The sequence below is a fragment of the Sciurus vulgaris genome (assembly GCF_902686455.1).
Source record: "Sciurus vulgaris genome assembly, chromosome: 1".
NCBI classification, from domain to species: Eukaryota; Metazoa; Chordata; class Mammalia; order Rodentia; family Sciuridae; genus Sciurus; species Sciurus vulgaris.
The window spans coordinates 135,694,698-135,712,880 of NC_136461.1; the positions used below are offsets into that span (position 1 = coordinate 135,694,698).

The window sequence follows — 18,183 nt, forward strand, 5'->3', positions numbered from 1 at the left end:
TAGTATAATAGGCATCATATAAAATAATGTCTTGAATGCAGTTTTTCTTGGGCACAGTGGTCCTTTTTTTTTGAGTCAAGGACTCATTGGGCCTTTCCTTCCAAAGAAAAACTATTGTGTGATTTCATCAGTTTTTAAGGGTTCGTTTGTTTCTTAAAGCCCATCCATGAAGCCTCTCTGGCTTTTTGTCCTCCTTTTAAGACCTTGTAACTTCTGATGTCTGTTTCTGCTTTTGTTGTATCATGCTTTATCTAATAAATTACCTCCTGGATAGTATTTTCTGTTGCTAAAATCCCTGTTCTGTAAAGAGAACTAACTGTGGAGAGTTAAGAGATGACAACCAGCTATACTTTATTGCCATGAATATTTTCTTTTTTCTTTCTTTTAATTAAAATATTTTTTTTATTTTTACAGACATTTTGATTCATTGTACACAAATGGGGTACAACTTTTCATTTCTATGGTTGTACACAATGTAGATTCACACTATTCATGTAATCATACATAATATATAGGGTAATACTGTCTGTTTCAGTCTACTGTTTTTCCATCCTCACCTCCTCCCACCCCTTTTTCCTCTACACCATCCAAAGTTCCTTCATTCTTCTCTTCTCCCCATCACCCCTCCGCCTTATACATTGTCATGCACTTATCAGAGAAAACATTCAGCCTTTGGTTTTTTGGGCTTGGCCTATTTCACTTAGCATTTCATCCATTTATTAGCAAATGCCTTAATTTTATTCTTCTTTATAGCTGAATAATATTCCATTGTGTATATATATATCACAGTTCCTTTATCCATTCGTCATTTGAAGGGCATCTAGGTTGGTTCCACAATCTAGCTATTGTGAACTGAGCTGATATAAACATTGATGTGACTGCATCAATGTAGTATGCTGATTTTAAGTCCTTTGGGTATAAACCAAGGAGTAGGATAGCTGGGTCAAATGGTGGATCCATTCTAAGTTTTCTGAGGAATCTCCATACTGCTTTCCAGAGAGGCTGCACCGGTTTGCAACTCCACCAGCAATATACGAGTGTGCCTTTTTCCCCACATCCACGCCAACACTTACTATTGCTCGTGTTCTTGATAACAGCCATTCTAATTGGAGTTAGATGAAATCTTAGGGTGGTTTTAATTTGCATTTCTCTAATTACTAGGGATGATGAACACTTTCATATATTTGTTGATCACCTGTAATCTTCTTCTGTGAAGTGTCTGCCCAATTCCTTAGTCCATTTATTGATTGGGTTCTTTGTATTTTGGGTGTAAAGTTTTTTAAGTACTTTATAAACTTTGGAGATGAGTGCTCTGTCTGAAGTGTGTGTGGAAAAGATTTTCTCCCACTCAGTAGGCTCTCTTTTCACATTTTTAATTGTTTCCTGTGCTGAGAAAAAACTTCTTAGTTTGAATCTATCCCATTTATTGATTCTTGCTTTTATTTCTTATGCCATGGGGGTCTTTTTAAGGAAGTCTAGTCCTAAGCCACCGTGATGGAGATTCGGGCCTACTTTTTCTTCTATTTGGTGAAGGGTCTCAGGTCTAATTCCTAGATTCTTGATCCATTTTGAGTTGAGTTTTGTGCAGGGTGAGAGTTAGGGGTTTACTTTCATTTTACTGCATATGCATTTCCAGTTTTCCCAACACCATTTGTTGAACAGGCTATCTTTTCTCCATTGTAAGTTTCTGGCACCTTTGTCTAGTATGAGATTACGGTACTTATGTGGTTCTGTCTCTGTGTCTTCTATCCTGTACCATTGATCTACCTGTCTGTTTTGGTGCCAGTACCATGCCGTTTTTGTTACTATTGCTGTAGAGTTTAAGGTCTGGTATAGTGATACTTCCGGCATCACTCTTCCTGCCCAGAATTGCTTTGGCTATTCTGGGTCTTTTGGTCCTCCAGATGAATTTCACAATTGCTTTTTGTGTTTCTGTGAGAAAGGTCATAGGGATTTTAATTGAAATTGCATTAAATCTGTATAGCACCTTTGGAAGTATGGCCATTTTGATAATATTAATTCTGCCTATCCAAGGACTTGGGAGATCTTTCCATCTTCTAAGGTCTTCCTCAATTTCTTTCTTCAGTGTTTTGTAGTTTTAATTGTAGAGATCTTTCACATCTTTGGTTAGATTGATTCCCAAGTATTTTTTTTTTTTTTTTTTTGAGGCTATTGCAAATGGAGTTGTTTTCCTCATTTCCCTTTCAGATGTTTCATCACTTATGTATAAAAATGCTTTAGATTTATGTGTGTTGATTTTATATCCTGTTTTTTTGCTGAATTCATTTATGAGGTTTAGAAGTTTTCTGGAGGAGTTTTTGGATCCTCTAAATAGAGAATCATGCCATCAGCAAATAGTGACCGCTTGAGTTCCTCTTTTCCTGTTCATATCCCTTTAATTTCTTTAGTCTTTCTAATGCTCTGGCTAGTATTTCAAGTACGATGTTGAATAGAAGTGGTAAAAGAAGGCATCCCTGTCTTGTTCCTGTTTTTAAAGGGAATGCTTTCAGTTTTTCTCCATTAAGAACGATGTTGGCCATGGGCTTAGCATGAATAGCCTTTACAATGTTCAGGTGTGTTCCTACTATCCCTATTTTTTCTAGTGTTTTGAACATGAAGGGATGTTGTATTTTGTTGAATGCTTTTTCTGCGTCAATTGAAATAACCAAATGAGTCTTATTCTTAAGTCTATTGACATGATGGATTACATTTATTGATTTACGGATGTTGAACCAACCTTGCATTCCCAGGATGAACCCCACTTGATCATGGTGCACTATCTTCTTAATATGTTTTTGGATACGGTTACCAGTATTTTGTTAAGGATCTTTGCATCTATATTCATCAAGGATATTGGTCTAAAATTTTCTTTCCTTGATGTGTCTTTGCCTGGTTTGGGTATGAGGGTAATATTAGCTTCATAGAATGAGTTTGGTAGAGTTCCTTCCTTTTCTATTTCCTGGAATACTTTGAGAAGTATTGGAATGAGTTCTTCTTTGAAGGTCTTGTAGAACTCGCCTGAGAATCCATCTGGTCCTGAGCTTTTCTTGGTTGAGGCTTTTGATGGCTTCCTCTATTTCATTGCTTTATATTGATCTGTTTAAATTGTGTATGTCCTCCTGCTTCAGTTTGGGAGGATCATATGTCTCTAGAAATTTGTCGATGTTGTCAGTATTTTCTATTTTGTTGGAATATAGATTTTCAAATTAGCTTCTCATTGTGTTATGTATTTCAGTGGTGTCTGTCATGATATTTCCTTTTTTCATCACAAATTTTAGTAATTTGAGTGTTCTCTCTCCTCTTTGTTAGTGTGTCTAATGGTTTGTCAATTTTTTTTACTTTTTCAAAGAACCAACTTTTTGTTTTCTCAATTTTTTGAATTGTTTGTTTCAATTTCATTGATTTCAGCTCTGATTTTAATTATTTCCTGTCTTCTACCACTTTTGGTGTTGTTCTGTTCTTCTCTTTCTAGGGCTTTGAGCTGTAATGTTGGGTCATTTAGTTGTTGACTTTTTATTCTTTCCTTGAATGCGCTCCATGCAATGAATTTTCCTCTTAGTACTGCTTTCATAGTGTCCCATAGATTTTGATATGTTGTATCATCATTCTCATTTACCTCTAAGAATTTTTTTATCTCCTCCCTGATGTTTTCTGTTATCCATGCCTCATTCAATAGCATATTATTTAGTCTCCAGGTGTTGGAGTAATTTGTTTATTTTGTCATTGATTTATAATTTCATTCCGTTATGATCTGATAGAACACAAGGCAGTATCTCTATTTTTTTTGCATTTCCTAAGGGCTGCTTTGTGGCATAACATATGGTCTATATTCAAGAAGGTTCCATGTGTTGCTGAGAATAAAGTGAATTCCGCTTGTTAATGGATGGAATATTCTATATATGTCTGTTAAGTCTAAGTTATTGATTGTGCTATTGAGTTCTATGGTGTCTTTGTTTAGTTTTTGTTTGGAAGATCTATCCAGTGGTGACAGCGGTGTGTTGAAGTCACCCAGAATTATTGTGTTGTGGTCTGTTTGATTCCTGGAATTGAGAAGGATTTGTTGATGTACATGGATGCACCGTTGTTTGGGGCATAAATATTTACAATCATTTTGTCCTCCTGATTTATGGTTCCCTTAAGCAGTATGAAATGTCCTTCTTTATCCCTTCTGACTAACTTTGGCTTGAAGTCCACTTTATCTGAAATAAGGATGGAAACCCCCACTTTTTTACTGAGTCTGTGTGCGTGGTAGGTTTTTTCCCATCTTTTCACCTTTAGTCTGTGGAAGTCCTTATCTATGTGATGAGTCTCTCGAAGGCAGCATATTGTTGGGTCTTTCTTTTTAATCCAATCTGCCAGTCTATGTCTTTTGATTGATGAATTTAGGCCATTAACGCTCAGGGTTATTATTGAGATATGATTTGTATTCCCAGTCATTTGGGCTTATTTTTGCTTTTTAACTTGACTTGGTTCCTCCTTTGAATGGATTTTCCTTTAAGGTAGTTCCTCCCTTTGTTGACCTACATTGTTGTTTTTCATTTCCTCCTCATGGAATATTTTGTTGAGAATGTTCTGTAGCACAGACTTTCTATTTGTAAATTCTTTTAACTTTTGTTTATCATGGAAGGATTTTATTTCATCTTCAAGTCTGAAAGTTAGTTTTACTGGGTATAGGTTTCTTGGTTGGCAGCCATGTTATTTCAGAGCTTGAAATATGTTGGTCCAGGCCCTTCTAGCTTTTAGAATCTGGGCTGAGAAATCTGCTGATATCCGTATTGGTTTCTCCCTATATGTAATCTGATGCTTTTCTCTCGCAGTCTTCAAAATCCTATCTTTATTTTGTATGTTAGCCTTTTTCATTATAATGTGCCTTGGTGTTGTGATTTTGTGCAGTTGGTGTTCTATAAGCCTCTTGTATTTGATTTTCCATTTCTTTCTTCAGGTTTGGGAAATTTTTTGATATTATTTCATTGAATAGGTTGCTCATTCCTTTGGTTTGTTTCTCCGTGCCTTCCTCAATCCTGATAATTCTTAAATTTTGTCTTTTCATGATGCCCCATAGTTCTTGGAGATTCTGTTCATAATTTCTTACCATCTTCTCTGTTTGGGCAACTTTACTTTCAAGATTAAATATTTTGTCTTCATTGTCTGAGGTTCTGTCTTCCAAGTGGTCTAGTCTGTTGGTGATGCTTTCCATTGAGTTTTTTATTTGGTTTATTGTTTCCTTCATTTCAAGGATTTCCGTTTGGTTTTTTTTTTTTTTTTTTGAGAATCTCTCTCTTTGTTGAAATGATCTTTTGCTTCCTGCAGTTGCTCTCTCAATTGCTTATCATTCATTGCCTGCATTTACTCTCTTATCTCATTCTTTACTTCACGAATCATTTAATATGTATAATCTGAAGTCCTTTTCTGACATTTCTTCTATCATACTGTCACTGGATTCTATTTATATAGAATCTAGATTTGTTTGGATAATTTTCCCTTGTTTTTTTCATGTTGTTCATGTATCTTCCCCTCTAGCAGTGCAGATCTTGGGTATTACAGTTTCCCCCCTGTAGGCTTATAGTGACCCTATAGGTTTCCAAAACCTTTTATTTAAGGGGGAGATCAATATAAGCAGTGCCCAATTCAGATAGTTTGCAACCCAAAACGAACTAGCCTCTATGAGGACATTAACAGTATTGTCATAATAAACAAAATGAGTTCAATTATTATCGTCAGTATAACAAATAGATTTGCAGTTTCTAGTGGAGGACAAAGAGGATGTGGAGGGGGTATAGGATGTAGTTGTTAATGGAATAAGAAAAGAGTATATAGAAGTTTTAGATCATAAAAAGAGTGAGAGTGTAATCGAAAGAAGTTGGTTGTTAGAGTGGGAAAGAGACTCTGAGGGAACAGGTAAACAAAAGGAAAAGAGAGTGAAAAAAGTAAAGAAAGAAAAACTTAAAGTTTTTCAATAAGGAGGAAAAACATCTGTATTATAAGAGTCATGTAGTATTCAAACCTCCCAGTCTTCAGTAGCCTGATATATGAGAAGTACCTGATGATGAGCTTCAAGTCTCCAGCAGGAGTCTCAGGATGGGATTTTCCCCACCTAGAAATTGGAGCTTTGGCTTCCAGGATTATCCAAGATGGACACTCTGGCTTCCAAATGTGTTGGCAAATGGGAAGCTGCAGCTCAGGGTGTGGCTGGTCAGGCAAGGGTCCTGGAGGTGGTGTGTGGTCGGACTGGTTGCAGGATCCTGGAGATGGGGTGCAATCAGTTGGTCTGGGGATCCTGGTGGCAGAGAGCAGTCAGTAGATGTGAGGGCCCCAGAGGCAGGGAGTGATCCGTCTGGCTGAGGGGTCCTGGAGACGGGGCTCAGTCAATCCGGCCAGGGGTCCTACAGGTCCTGGCTGTTGTCTCAAAATGGTGGCAGCCACGAGTAACCAAACCCGCAGGTATTATGACAGTGAACTTCTAGGCAACAGCAGGCAGCTGGTGATCCACCGGTGGTCTGTGGTCAGTCTGCTGACTGCTGTTGGACAATCTGGAGGTGAACCTCAGGTGATAGGTGATGGGTAGGTGAAACACAGGTGATGGACAGGCAAGCGGCTGGCAAGTGGCGGATGGTAGGTGTCAGACAGTGAGCAATCAAGAAACCGCCATGAATATTTTCATTAGTATGTTGTCAGTACTATAACTCATCGCTGTGGAGAAACTTGAATTTTCTAATTATGTCTCATTCTTAAAAAGTCTGATTTTATCAAAAGTTTGAAAATTTACTGGAAATCACTTTTTCTTATTTCATTGGTCACTACATATTCTTTTTGTAGGGGAGATAAAAATCACGTTTTTCTGGACCTGAATAAAACAAAAGCAGTATTTATAACTTCTCTACCAACTTTTTATACTATAAATTTTGAAACCTGCAAAAAATTGAAAGGTTAGTTCAATGAATGAATACTGTATGTAATTCACATGTATTCACCAGTCCTTACTCTGTTAAAACATTATACTGGTGCACACTAACTCATGTTTTTACTCACCTCTTTCAAAGGAAATTGTAGGAATCATGACACTTCATCGCTATGTTCTTCAGCATTCATCCTCTGAGTACACACGTCTTTGTAACCTTGGTAACATATTATACCTTAAAATATTAACAGTGATGCCAATATATAGTCTGTACTTCTTATAACCCTTTCTTGGGGTTAGGATTCAGCCAAGGACCTTACACTGTTTTTGATTATTCCTGTTTTGAATCTTTGAATCCCGACCATTCTTCCTTTTTATTGTTTGATTTTAGCTTGCCTATGTAATCTAAACTTTATTACATTGACTTTTTGATGAGTCTGGACCAAATATTTTATAAAATGTTCCACTTTCTTGATCATTGTTTGCTCATGATTAGATTCTTGTTAAACATTTTTGTCAAGAGTACTAGATAAGTGATACTGTTTGCTTTTTATTATATTGCATCAGGAACCATATAATTTCAAGTTTTTCCACTATTGGTGATATGTTCAGTTGGTTAAGGTGCTGACCACTGCATCACTCCATTGTAAGGTACAGTTTTTCCTTTGTAATCAGCAGGTTGATAACTTGGCATGGTTTGAATATCCTATCCTATCATTTAATTCTTACTTGTTACATTTACATGTATATGTATATACAACATAATATATATTTTTATGGCTTCCTTAATTTATGCATTCTCCCAAATTTTAGAAGTACTGAATATTTTTTTGTATGCCCAAGTTTTACTTATTAAATACTTGGTTTTTGCTTCCCTAGTTTGAGTATATTTTGAATGACTTAATTTGCTCTTGGTATAGCAAATCAAAAATTTGAGTTCTTGTAATAAAAGATGAATGTATTACTATTTTCCTTGCTATTCTTGTATAATCCTTAAGATATTTCAATGAATGAGCTACAACCCCCAACCAATAATGTGATTTTTTTAAGAATTTTGTACTTCATATATTTTATTTCTAGAATTTTTATGTGTCCAAAAGGATAAACTCCCTTAAAAGATAATGAGACTTAGACTTATTTTAGTCACCTGAGATACAGGGTGTAGCAAATTATTGGCAATCTTTTTTGTGAATGATATTTTTCTAACACTGAAGCATAAGCACACATACAATTCCTTTGCCTTCACATTCAGTAGCAACATTTGCCCAGTGTCATTGTATTTATATTGTTCATTTAGTACAGAAAATATTGCTTTCATGTCTACCTTCTTGAACGCTTTTAGAAATCAAGACAGTTATATGTTCCTTGTCATTTTAAGCTAATAGACTGTCATTATCTAAAATTTTAGACATACCTTTATTTTTGGTTTATAAGAAAAGGTGCATAATCCACAGAAAACTCTTCAAAATTCAGTCTGACACCTGCCTTAACATCTTCATCCACAAAAGTCTACATACCACACATAAAACTTAACTGTCCTTTTCAAGTTGTATTGTGCTATTGTTTTCAGAATTAAATGAGATAAATTATGTAAGGTGCCTAGTACACTGTTATATCTTAAAAGATCATTATAATCTAGGTAAGTATAGAAGACAAGGGACAAAATTCCAGGTACAAAGAGGCGTAGAGGAGAATATAATCAGAATGACAGGAGAGAAAGGAACCAACATTTAGATGAGTCAAAAATAATGTTGAATATGAAAAAAAAAAAAAAAATCGAATAAGTTCTTCATGAGTGTGTGACCTGTGCTGTCACACAGAGCTCCACATTTAGAAATCTATGCTTGATTGAATGCTTTACTATCTTGAGAGCCTTAATAAATTTTGAATAAGGGGACCTATATTTTCATTTTGCACTGGACACAAGAAATTATGAAGCCAGTCGTGGATACAGCCATATGATGGACTTCCTTTAAAGCCAGAAAATGAGTAGCATAGGAAGTATGGGCCCTAATGGTGTATTTAAGAATTTGGATAATTATTAAGAATTAAAGAGACTAACAAAGGAGAATATAATCTTCTATAATTTATTTTAATTTTTGTTTGTTCAGAAGTGCCAGTTTCATTAAGTAATGATTCTTTTATTCTTAGAACTACTCCTATGAGTATTTCTGTGTGACCTGACACTAAACAGAGGAAGGCTTCCATAGGTTTTTGCTTTCGGTAAACTTAGGCCCTACTATACTTCTCCCTAGCACTGGTGGGATCAAAGTCTGTCTCCCACACAGCAGTTAATGGGGATTCTACTAGTGTCCATTTGTCTGCAGGTGAATTTTTTCTTTGACTTATAGTGAACTAAGAGTTGATCAGCTGTACCCTCTATCCTGTTCAGTTTTATATATGCTAATTCTGAAAAGAAATCTTGAAGGTGACCTCTATTCCTAGTCTCCGGTGCTGGGATAATCCCCTCCCATCCTGCCATTGTATTGTTCTGTGAGTCAGTTCAGTGTGGATTTGGAACTGGAATGGAAGATACGAGTAATTAAATATGAGCTTTGTTTGGCATCTTATACTATAAGTCTCCATGGGGATTCTTTGATTGTATTTAATAATACCCTTGATTGAAAAAAAAAATCTTGGAAGGTGAAAGTAAAGTACTAATCTTGAGTAACGGAAATTTTTGTGTTCCCTAGGAGCATTTATGAAGTTGGATGGGGACAAGCACTACATAGAAATTACACTGCATAGAAAATACATTGAAAAAACTGCACATGATCCAAATTATTTACTTTTAGCACAGGGAATCATGATAGAGTAGGTCTTTTTTTCAGTCTTTAAATTTCTGAGGAATAAAACCCTTTTTGTATAGAATTGGATGTTTACACTGTCTAAATCTAGAGCTCTCTTCACTGACTAGGTTGCTACTAAGTGTGGATTCCTTGCAGTGGAAGGGAGTAACTTCTGATTGTAGTTACAGCTTTTTCTCACTACATCAAAAGAGCCTGATTTGTGAAAAGAGGTGCATTTGATTAGCAGGCACAGAGAGCAGAGAGAGGAAGCAAGCACATCAGTTGCCAAGTACGTAGGGAACTTACTGTCAGAATCTCTGAAAACTCAATGAGAAAGTAATGAAACAAGCCAGTCCCAAAAATCCAAAGGCCAAATGTTCTCCCTGATATGTGGATGCTAACCCATGACAAGGCAAGGTGGGGAGGGGAAGTGTAGAAGTTCATTGGATTAGACAAAGGGGAATGAAGGGAAGGGAGGGGGGATGGGAATAGGAAAGACAGTAGAATGAATTGGATATAACTTTCCTATGCTCACATATGAACACACAACCAGTGTAACTCCACATCATGTACAACCACATGAATGGGATACTAATTGGAATGTGTTGCACTGCATGTATGTATAATATGTCAAAATTTTCCCTACTGTCATGTATATCTAAAAACAACAAATTTTTAAAAATAAAAAAAGTATTGGAACTGTCTTTTATTTGATCTTTTCCTTAATCTTGTTTTAAAAGTTAAATACTTCACAGGAGTCAAGAATGCCTCATTTAAAAAAAAATATTATTTCATTCTACTATGTACCTTCTTAGTATAAAGTAGTTCATGTCTGTCTTCATTTTTATTGGTGAACTATGTTTAAAGTTTTTATTCAGGCGAACATGAATACAGTGGATTACATATTGTTCGACCTTCAACGGGGAAAATTGTGAATGAGCTTTTCAAAGAGGCACGGGAACATGGAGCTGTCCCTCTGAGTGAAGCCACAAGATCTTCAAGTGATGAAAAATCCAAGGTCAGTACTATTTTAAGACTATCCTATTTCTGTGTCTGATCTCATTTTTTAATATTATTTGCAAACATTGTTTTTCTAACCATTTCATTTGTTTTAAATATTTGTTTCATTTTATAAAATTATAATCTTTTCTAATAATGACTGAAAGTTGAGGCAGATTCTTAAACTTGTACATAATTTTTACTTTCAATTTGGAAATAGGTTCAAAGGAATTTGCAACAAGAGTACAGAAAGGTCCTATGCACCTTTTATCCAATTTTTCCCATTGGTACCATTTTGCATGAATACAGTATAAGATCAAAGCCAGGAATTTGCTGTAGTTCCATGTGATTTTATCACATGTATAGATTTGTGTAATCACCAACAGTCAAGACAAAGCTCTTCTTCGTGGTGTACCTTTTATTAGTTATACCCACCACCTTCTCTTCTATCATCCCTAGCCTCTGACCACTGCTAATCTATTTTTCATCTCTAATTTTATAATATTGAGAATGTTATACAAATTGAATAATATATGACTTTTGGGGTGTATCATTTTTCACTAGTATAATCCCCTTGAGTTCCATTAGAGTTATTGTATATATCAGTACTCTATTCCCTTTTATTCCTGAGTAGCATTCTGTGGTGTGGATGTACCACAGTTTATTCATCTGTTGAGGCACATTTTAGTTGTTTCTAGTCTAATTTGCATTTTCCTAATAGCCTGTGATGTTGAACATTTTTCATGTGCTTATTTGCCTTTATCTTGTTATATTTTTCAGTAAAATGTCTCTTCATGACTTTCGCCTCTTTTCTTTGTTGTTTTTGTGTTTTAAGACAGGTTCTTGCTATATTGCCCAGGTTGGTCTCAAACTCCTGGGCTCAAGCAATTCTTCCTTCAGAGTGTCTGGGACTATAGGCACATTTCACCTTGCCTGGCTCCACCCATTTTCTAATTGAATTGTTTTGTTACTGTTCAGTTTTGAGAGTTCCTTATATATTTTAATCAATATGGATCCTTTGGCACACATATGGTTTGCAAATATTTTTTCCCACTGTGGAATTTGTATTTTCATCCTCTTAACAGGGTATTTTATAAAGCAAAAGTTTTAAGTTTTAAAATCCAATTTATTTTTTTCTTTTATGAATCATGGTTTTGATGTCTAATAAATTTTCATCTACCTCTAGGTCTAAAGATTTTTCCTTTATCTAGAAAAGTTTTATAGTTTCACATTTTATATTTAAATCAATTGCCCATTTTGAGTTAATTTTTACAAGGTGTGAGGTTTACATCAAAATACTGTTTTCTAGACAGGCAAGGTGGCACATGCCTGTAATCCCAGTGACTCAGAAGCCTGAGGCAGGAGGATCCCAAGGTCAGTGTCAGTTCAGCAACTTAGTGAGATCCTGCCTTCAGATATAAAATAGAAATGATTAGAGATGTGACTCAGTGGTTAAGTGCCCCTGGGTTCAATCCCTGGTTAATATATAGATACACTTTGTTTTTCCCCATAGGGATGCCCACTTGCTTCAGCAAATTTTGTTGAAAAGGGCTGTCCTTCTATTGCATTGCTTTTATACCTTCTTAAGTTTCTATAAAGCCTTTAAAAAGCTTTAACTGTTTTAACTGATTAGAGTATTGGTATTTTGAAAACTTCAAGTCTTTTTGTACACATATTTTTATAATCAGCATTTATTAGTCTGTAATTCCTCCCATCAAAATTATCTGGGGAAAAAAAAAAAATTGGGGAGATTTTCTAAACTACCATGTGGCTTTGACTGTTATGGCTCAATAGATTTGAGTTGTACCTAGACATGGTGTTTCGAAAAGCTTTTCTGAGAGTTTCGGTATTCATTGTTGAGAATCACTATCCTAAATGAGACACAAATTTTAGTCTTCATTGTTTGTCAAACACTTAAAATTTTCTTTTATTCGAGCCTTAAAGTTAGTTCAGTTTAAGTTCTCCAGTTCTGGAAGAAAAATGTGGAATTGATATGATTTAGTTTATAGAAAAGAAAACAATGTGATCATTAAAGACTCATTCATGATATAAATGGTGATCAAAAGGAATGCTGTTTTTACTTCATAACTTTTTCCTACCTCAAGAATAAAAGACTTTGTGGTGAGTACTACAAAAGTACTTAAATAAAAACTTTTAAAGTATAGAGCCTTTCTTCAAAGCAGTGTATATTCATTTATAAAATCATTCCTTTATTCTGTAAAGCTCATAATAAGACATCATAAAATGTCTTTCACATCTGTATATACTTGAAAATGCACATTTCAGTGTATAAATGCATCTTAGTTTTAGACACTAATGTTTTTGAGAAGAAACAATTTAAGTACACTTCTATATAATAGAAGAATTTTATCCAACTATAAAATTTTCCTAATAAGTATGAACCAATTTGGTAAATTATAATTTATCTAGTTTTAAAATATCAAATGTTACAGTAACACTTCACTTAATAAGCCTTGGTGAATTTTTAACTCACTTGCTGTGTATTTTAGTCATTTACAGGTGGAGGATACAGATTGGGTAATTCCTTTTGTAAGCGGTCTGAATATATTTATGGAGAAAATCAGCTGCAAGATGTAGGTATAATAGTCAAAATGAAAATACATAGGCATTTGCCTATAGTAACTATTTGTTTTAAAATTTAAACTTAATAGTATCTTTTTGGGTTTTTTGAATTAACATTGAATTAAAAGGACCAATATGTGGTCTTCAGTCACAATTTTAAGGTTTTTTTAAAAATCTCAATCATACCTAGTACTTAGAGATTCATAACTATTTGTTGAAAGAATATGTAATTCATTGAATGAACTTCCATATATAATTATTATTATAAATGATATTCTGTAATAATATACAATGATTGTGTTTACAGTCACCTAAAGTCATTCTTTTTATTCTTTTTTTCTGTTGCCTTTGGAAATTTTGGAGTTAGAATTTCATTTCAAACATTAATAGTTCCTTGGGAAGTCACCAGAAGTTCAATCTTGCCCCTTGGCATGAATATTAAGAGTTTGGGTACAGGTGGAAGAGAAGTTTGGGAGTAGGAGGGTGGCAGATGTGTGCTCTCTTATTGCTTTTGTTTTCTCGGTGTCCCATGAGTAATTGTACTTTAAGTCCAGAATCCACTTACAAGACCTTTGGTATTTGCAACCATTGTCAATTTGTTAAGCTAAAAATAAATCTGCTAAGCTAACACACAGGTTTCATGTCTTTTAACTATGAATAAAGAATAGTGCAAATAGCTCCCTATCTTAAATAAATAAATGGTGTAGTATGTTTTGAGATACCACGTTTGAAACTTAAAACTGTGGAGATGGATTTTTTAACTTTATTTCTGTCCAAAAGGTTCAAATTTTGCTTAAACTGTGGAGCAACGGCTTCAGTTTAGATGACGGAGAATTGAGACCTTACAGTGACCCAACAAATGCTCAGTTTTTGGAGTCTGTTAAGAGAGGGTAAGATATATTATTTGTATTCTATTTGTTACTTTGGGACTTTATTTTAATTTTAAACAAACTGCTGTTTAGTACTACATTGTTAGTTTTTAAGAATTGGCTACTGGAATATATTCTATAACTGACTACTGGGGAAAAAATTATTCTTTTTTTTGTGGGGAAGGGAAATTGGATATTAGCCCCATTTTAAATCTGATGAAACTTTGGACTCAACCCCAAGAAGAAACATCTTAATGTAATAAATCATTGTATTAATGATCACATAGCGGCCCATCCACTAAGCCACTGTCCTGCTTACTGTTGACAGGGTGACTCTCATTGCATGTATGCCTGAAATTCAGCACCTTATGTTAAAAATCTTTTAAAGTGGCATTACTACTGGCAGAAGATTTCAAAAGGTTAGTTTGAAGTTATAATTTGTGAAAATAAACCATATATACAATGCTCTGACCCATCCAAAGAATATTGTAATTCACCAGCCCTTCTTGCTAAAGGATGGGAAATCATTTGATTTTACTATAGTAAAAGCTTTTCTGCATTGTGATTTCAATAGCTGATAATGGGATCATTCCTAGGTAGAACTACAACTAGATGCATAAGATTAATAGGGAGATTAAGTAGCAGCATGCGACCAGAGTAGATTATACTCTGTACAGGAATTGTAAATAGTGCATTTCCAGGTGATGAAACATGTTCAGGAAGAGTGGCTAAAGTAGAAGGGATAAGAAATTCTTTGGAGTTGAAATGGACAAGAAGGAAAGGCATTTGAGAAGATGAATTAGCATAAGTTTTGAAATCAGTTCTATACAGATAATGTCAGGATACTAAACAAAGGCAAGATTTGTGTAAACAGTATGCTGAACTCATTGAGAAGGTGGGTAGCTGTCCTAAGCAGCAGTGTATGATGGTAGCAAATACTCATGTGTAATAGTTTAAGTTAATGCTATGGACTTAAAAACTTGCAGTCGCTGGGAAGAGCTGGGTGGGGGAAGCGTCCAGCTGCTATGTGAAAACCAGTACTGTGGTTGAAATTGATATTAATTCAAGATGGTAAAAGAACATATTAATGATTTGATACTATGATTTTGATAAAAACTAATTTTTGTTAAAATAATCCATAAACTTTGTAGATTAATTTTCAGACAAGTGATATATTAAGAGATTTTTAAAATTTGAACCATACTATATCACCAAATATAAATTACTATCAAGAAAAGTTTTAGAAAAGGCTCTTTGAAGAAAATGAATGATATCAGCTAGTAGTTCTCAACCATAAAAGACATATTGTCTTCACAATATGTCTTCTTAAAAGAACTCAGATCATTTATATTCTGCTTGTACACATTGTTTCTTCAAAAATGGATATATTCTCCAATCTGAAATATATCGAAGAAATTAAGGAAAATAGTTTATCAAAATTTGGTATTTCAGGTTTGTGAATGCCCAAATATGAGCACACCATAAGTATTAAACATAAGTTATAAACATTTGTAGTAGTTATTTTATACCTCTGTGTGTGACAAGTATAAAAACAGAATAATGAGGTATGTGAAATGTCAGCTTAATTACTAGAAAGGCATTACATTCAAGGACCTGATCAAATTCCACACAAAACAAAATGCAGTCTTCTCTCGGCTTGTGTGGTAGATATTCCTGGAAATTTCAAAATATATTAATGAAACACCTCAAAAAGTGTATTTTATTTGTAGAACAGAAGTAGATTTGGGCTCAGACATAATACAGCTTTGTCATCCATATGAATCTCTGTCAGGGAACATGGTATATCTGTGAAATCCAAGACAAGTCTTCATTGTGTAAGACAAGTGCCCCCCATTGCATGTATCTCATATCTCCTGCACCTGATGCTGCATAACAGCAGTGCTCACCAATCACCCAGTAAGACCTGTATTAGTTTTCAGACCTTCCTTCATTGAGTTTAGAAGTAAACACACAAATTAAGTATTTGTCTTCATAGGAATTTTCTAATGCTAATTTAGCTATCAACTGCCATCTTATAATTTTAAAAATTTGGTTGTCACAGTGATAGTCAGAATATTGCTTTCTTTTTTTTTTTTTTTTTAATTTACATAGAGTAATGTTGTTTGATTCATTCTGTTATTTTTTCCCTTCCCCCCACCCCTCCCACCCCTCTTTTCCCTCTATACAGTGCTTCCTTCCTCCATACTTGCCCCCCTCCCTAACTCTAACTCTAACCCTAACCCTAACACTAACCCTTCCCTCCCCCCATTATGTGTCATCATCCACTTATTAGCGATATCATTCTTCCTTTGGCTTTTTGAGATTGGCTTATCTCACTTAGCATGATATTCTCCAATTTCATCCATTTGCCTGCAAATGCCATAATTTTATCATTCTTTATGGCTGAGTAATATTCCATTGTGTATATATACCACAGCTTCTTTATCCACTCATCAATTGAAGGGCATCTAGGTTGGTTCCACAGTCTGGCTATTGTGAATTGAGCAGCTATGAACATTGATGTGGCTGTATCTCTGTACTATGCTGATTTTAAGTCCTTTGGGTATAGGCCAAGGAGTGGGATAGCTGGGTCAAATGGAGGGTCCATTCCAAGTTTTCTAAGGAATCTCCACACTGCTTTCCAGAGTGGCTGCACTAATTTGCAGTCCCACCAGCAATGTATGAGTGTTCCTTTCTTCCCACATCCTCGCCAACACCTGTTGTTGCTCGTATTCTTGATAATCGCCATTCTAATTGGGGTGAGATGGAATCTTAGGGTGGTTTTGATTTGCATTTCTCTTGTTACTAGAAATGTTGAGCATTTTTCCATATGTTTGTTGATTGCTTGTAGATCTTCTTCTGTGAAGTGTCTATTCATTTCCTTAGCCCATTTGTCGACTGGATTATTTGAATTCTAGGAGTAGAGTTTTTTGAGTTCTTTATAGATTCTGGAAATTAGTGCTCTATCTGAAGTATGGTTGCCAAAGATATTCTCCCACTCTGTAGGCTCTTTCTTCGCATTGCTGATAGTTTCCTTTGCTGAGAGAAAGCTTTTTAGTTTGAATCTATCCCAGTTATTGATTCTTGCTTTTATTTCGTGTGCTATGGGAGTCCTGTTAAGGAAGTCTGGTCCTAAGCCGACATGTTGAAGATCTGGACCTACTTTTTCTTCTATAATCTGCAGGGTCTCTGGTCTGATTCCAAGGTCCTTAATCCATTTTGAGTTTAGTTTCGTGCATGGTGAGAGATATGGGTTTAGTTTCATTCTGTTGCATATGGATTTCCAATTCTCCCAGCACCATTTGTTGAAGAGGCTATCTTTTCTCCATTGCATATTTTTGGCTCCTTTGTCTAGTATGAGAAAATTGTATTTATTTGGGTTTGTGTCCGTGTCCTCTATTCTGTACCATTGATCTACCTGTCTATTTTGGTACCAATACCATGCTGTTTTTGTTACTGTTGCTTTGTAGTAGAGTTGAAGATCTGGTATTGCAATACCCCCTGTTTCACTCTTCCTGCTAAGGATTGCTTTAGCTATTCTGGGTTTCTTATTCTTCCAGATGAATTTCATAATTGCTTGCTCTATTTCTGTAAGGTACGTCATTGGGATTTTAATGGGAATTGCATTGAATCTGTATAGCACTTTAGGTAGTATGGCCATTTTGACAATATTAATTCTTCCTATCCAAGAACATGGAAGATCTTTCCATCTTCTAAGGTGTTCTTTAATTTCTTTCTTTAGTGTTCTGTAGTTCTCATTGTAGAGGTCTTTCACCTCTTTTGTGAGATTGATTTCCAAGTATTTTATTTTTTTCGAGGCTATTGTGAATGGGGTAGTTTTCCTAATTTCTCTTTCTGAAGATTGATCACTTATGTATAAAAATGCATTGGATTTATGAGCATTGATCTTGTAACCTGCTACTTTACTGAATTCACTTATGAGTTCTAAGAGTTTTCTGGTGGAATTTCCAGGTTCCTCTAAATATATAATCATGTCATCAGCGAACAGGGATAGTTTGAGTTCTTCTTTTCCCAATTCGTATCC

At 35.0% G+C, this 18,183-nt stretch overlaps 1 protein-coding gene across 3 annotated transcripts in view; it reads left to right on the forward strand.

The window, feature by feature from the left end:
* UBXN2B (UBX domain protein 2B) overlaps window positions 1-18,183 on the forward strand; it is a 35,657-nt gene that overhangs the window by 6,474 nt on the left and 11,000 nt on the right. The window contains exons 3-6 of one of the 3 annotated variants that reach the window (XM_079117025.1): window positions 9,932-9,976; window positions 10,555-10,705; window positions 13,197-13,280; window positions 14,050-14,159. In XM_079117025.1, coding sequence (XP_078973151.1) covers window positions 9,932-9,976; window positions 10,555-10,705; window positions 13,197-13,280; window positions 14,050-14,159 — 390 coding nt within the window. Of the gene's footprint in view, window positions 1-9,931; window positions 9,977-10,554; window positions 10,706-13,196; window positions 13,281-14,049; window positions 14,160-14,466; window positions 14,558-18,183 lie in introns of all 3 variants that reach the window. The other 2 variants (XM_079117027.1, XM_079117026.1) reach the window with 2 other exon arrangements.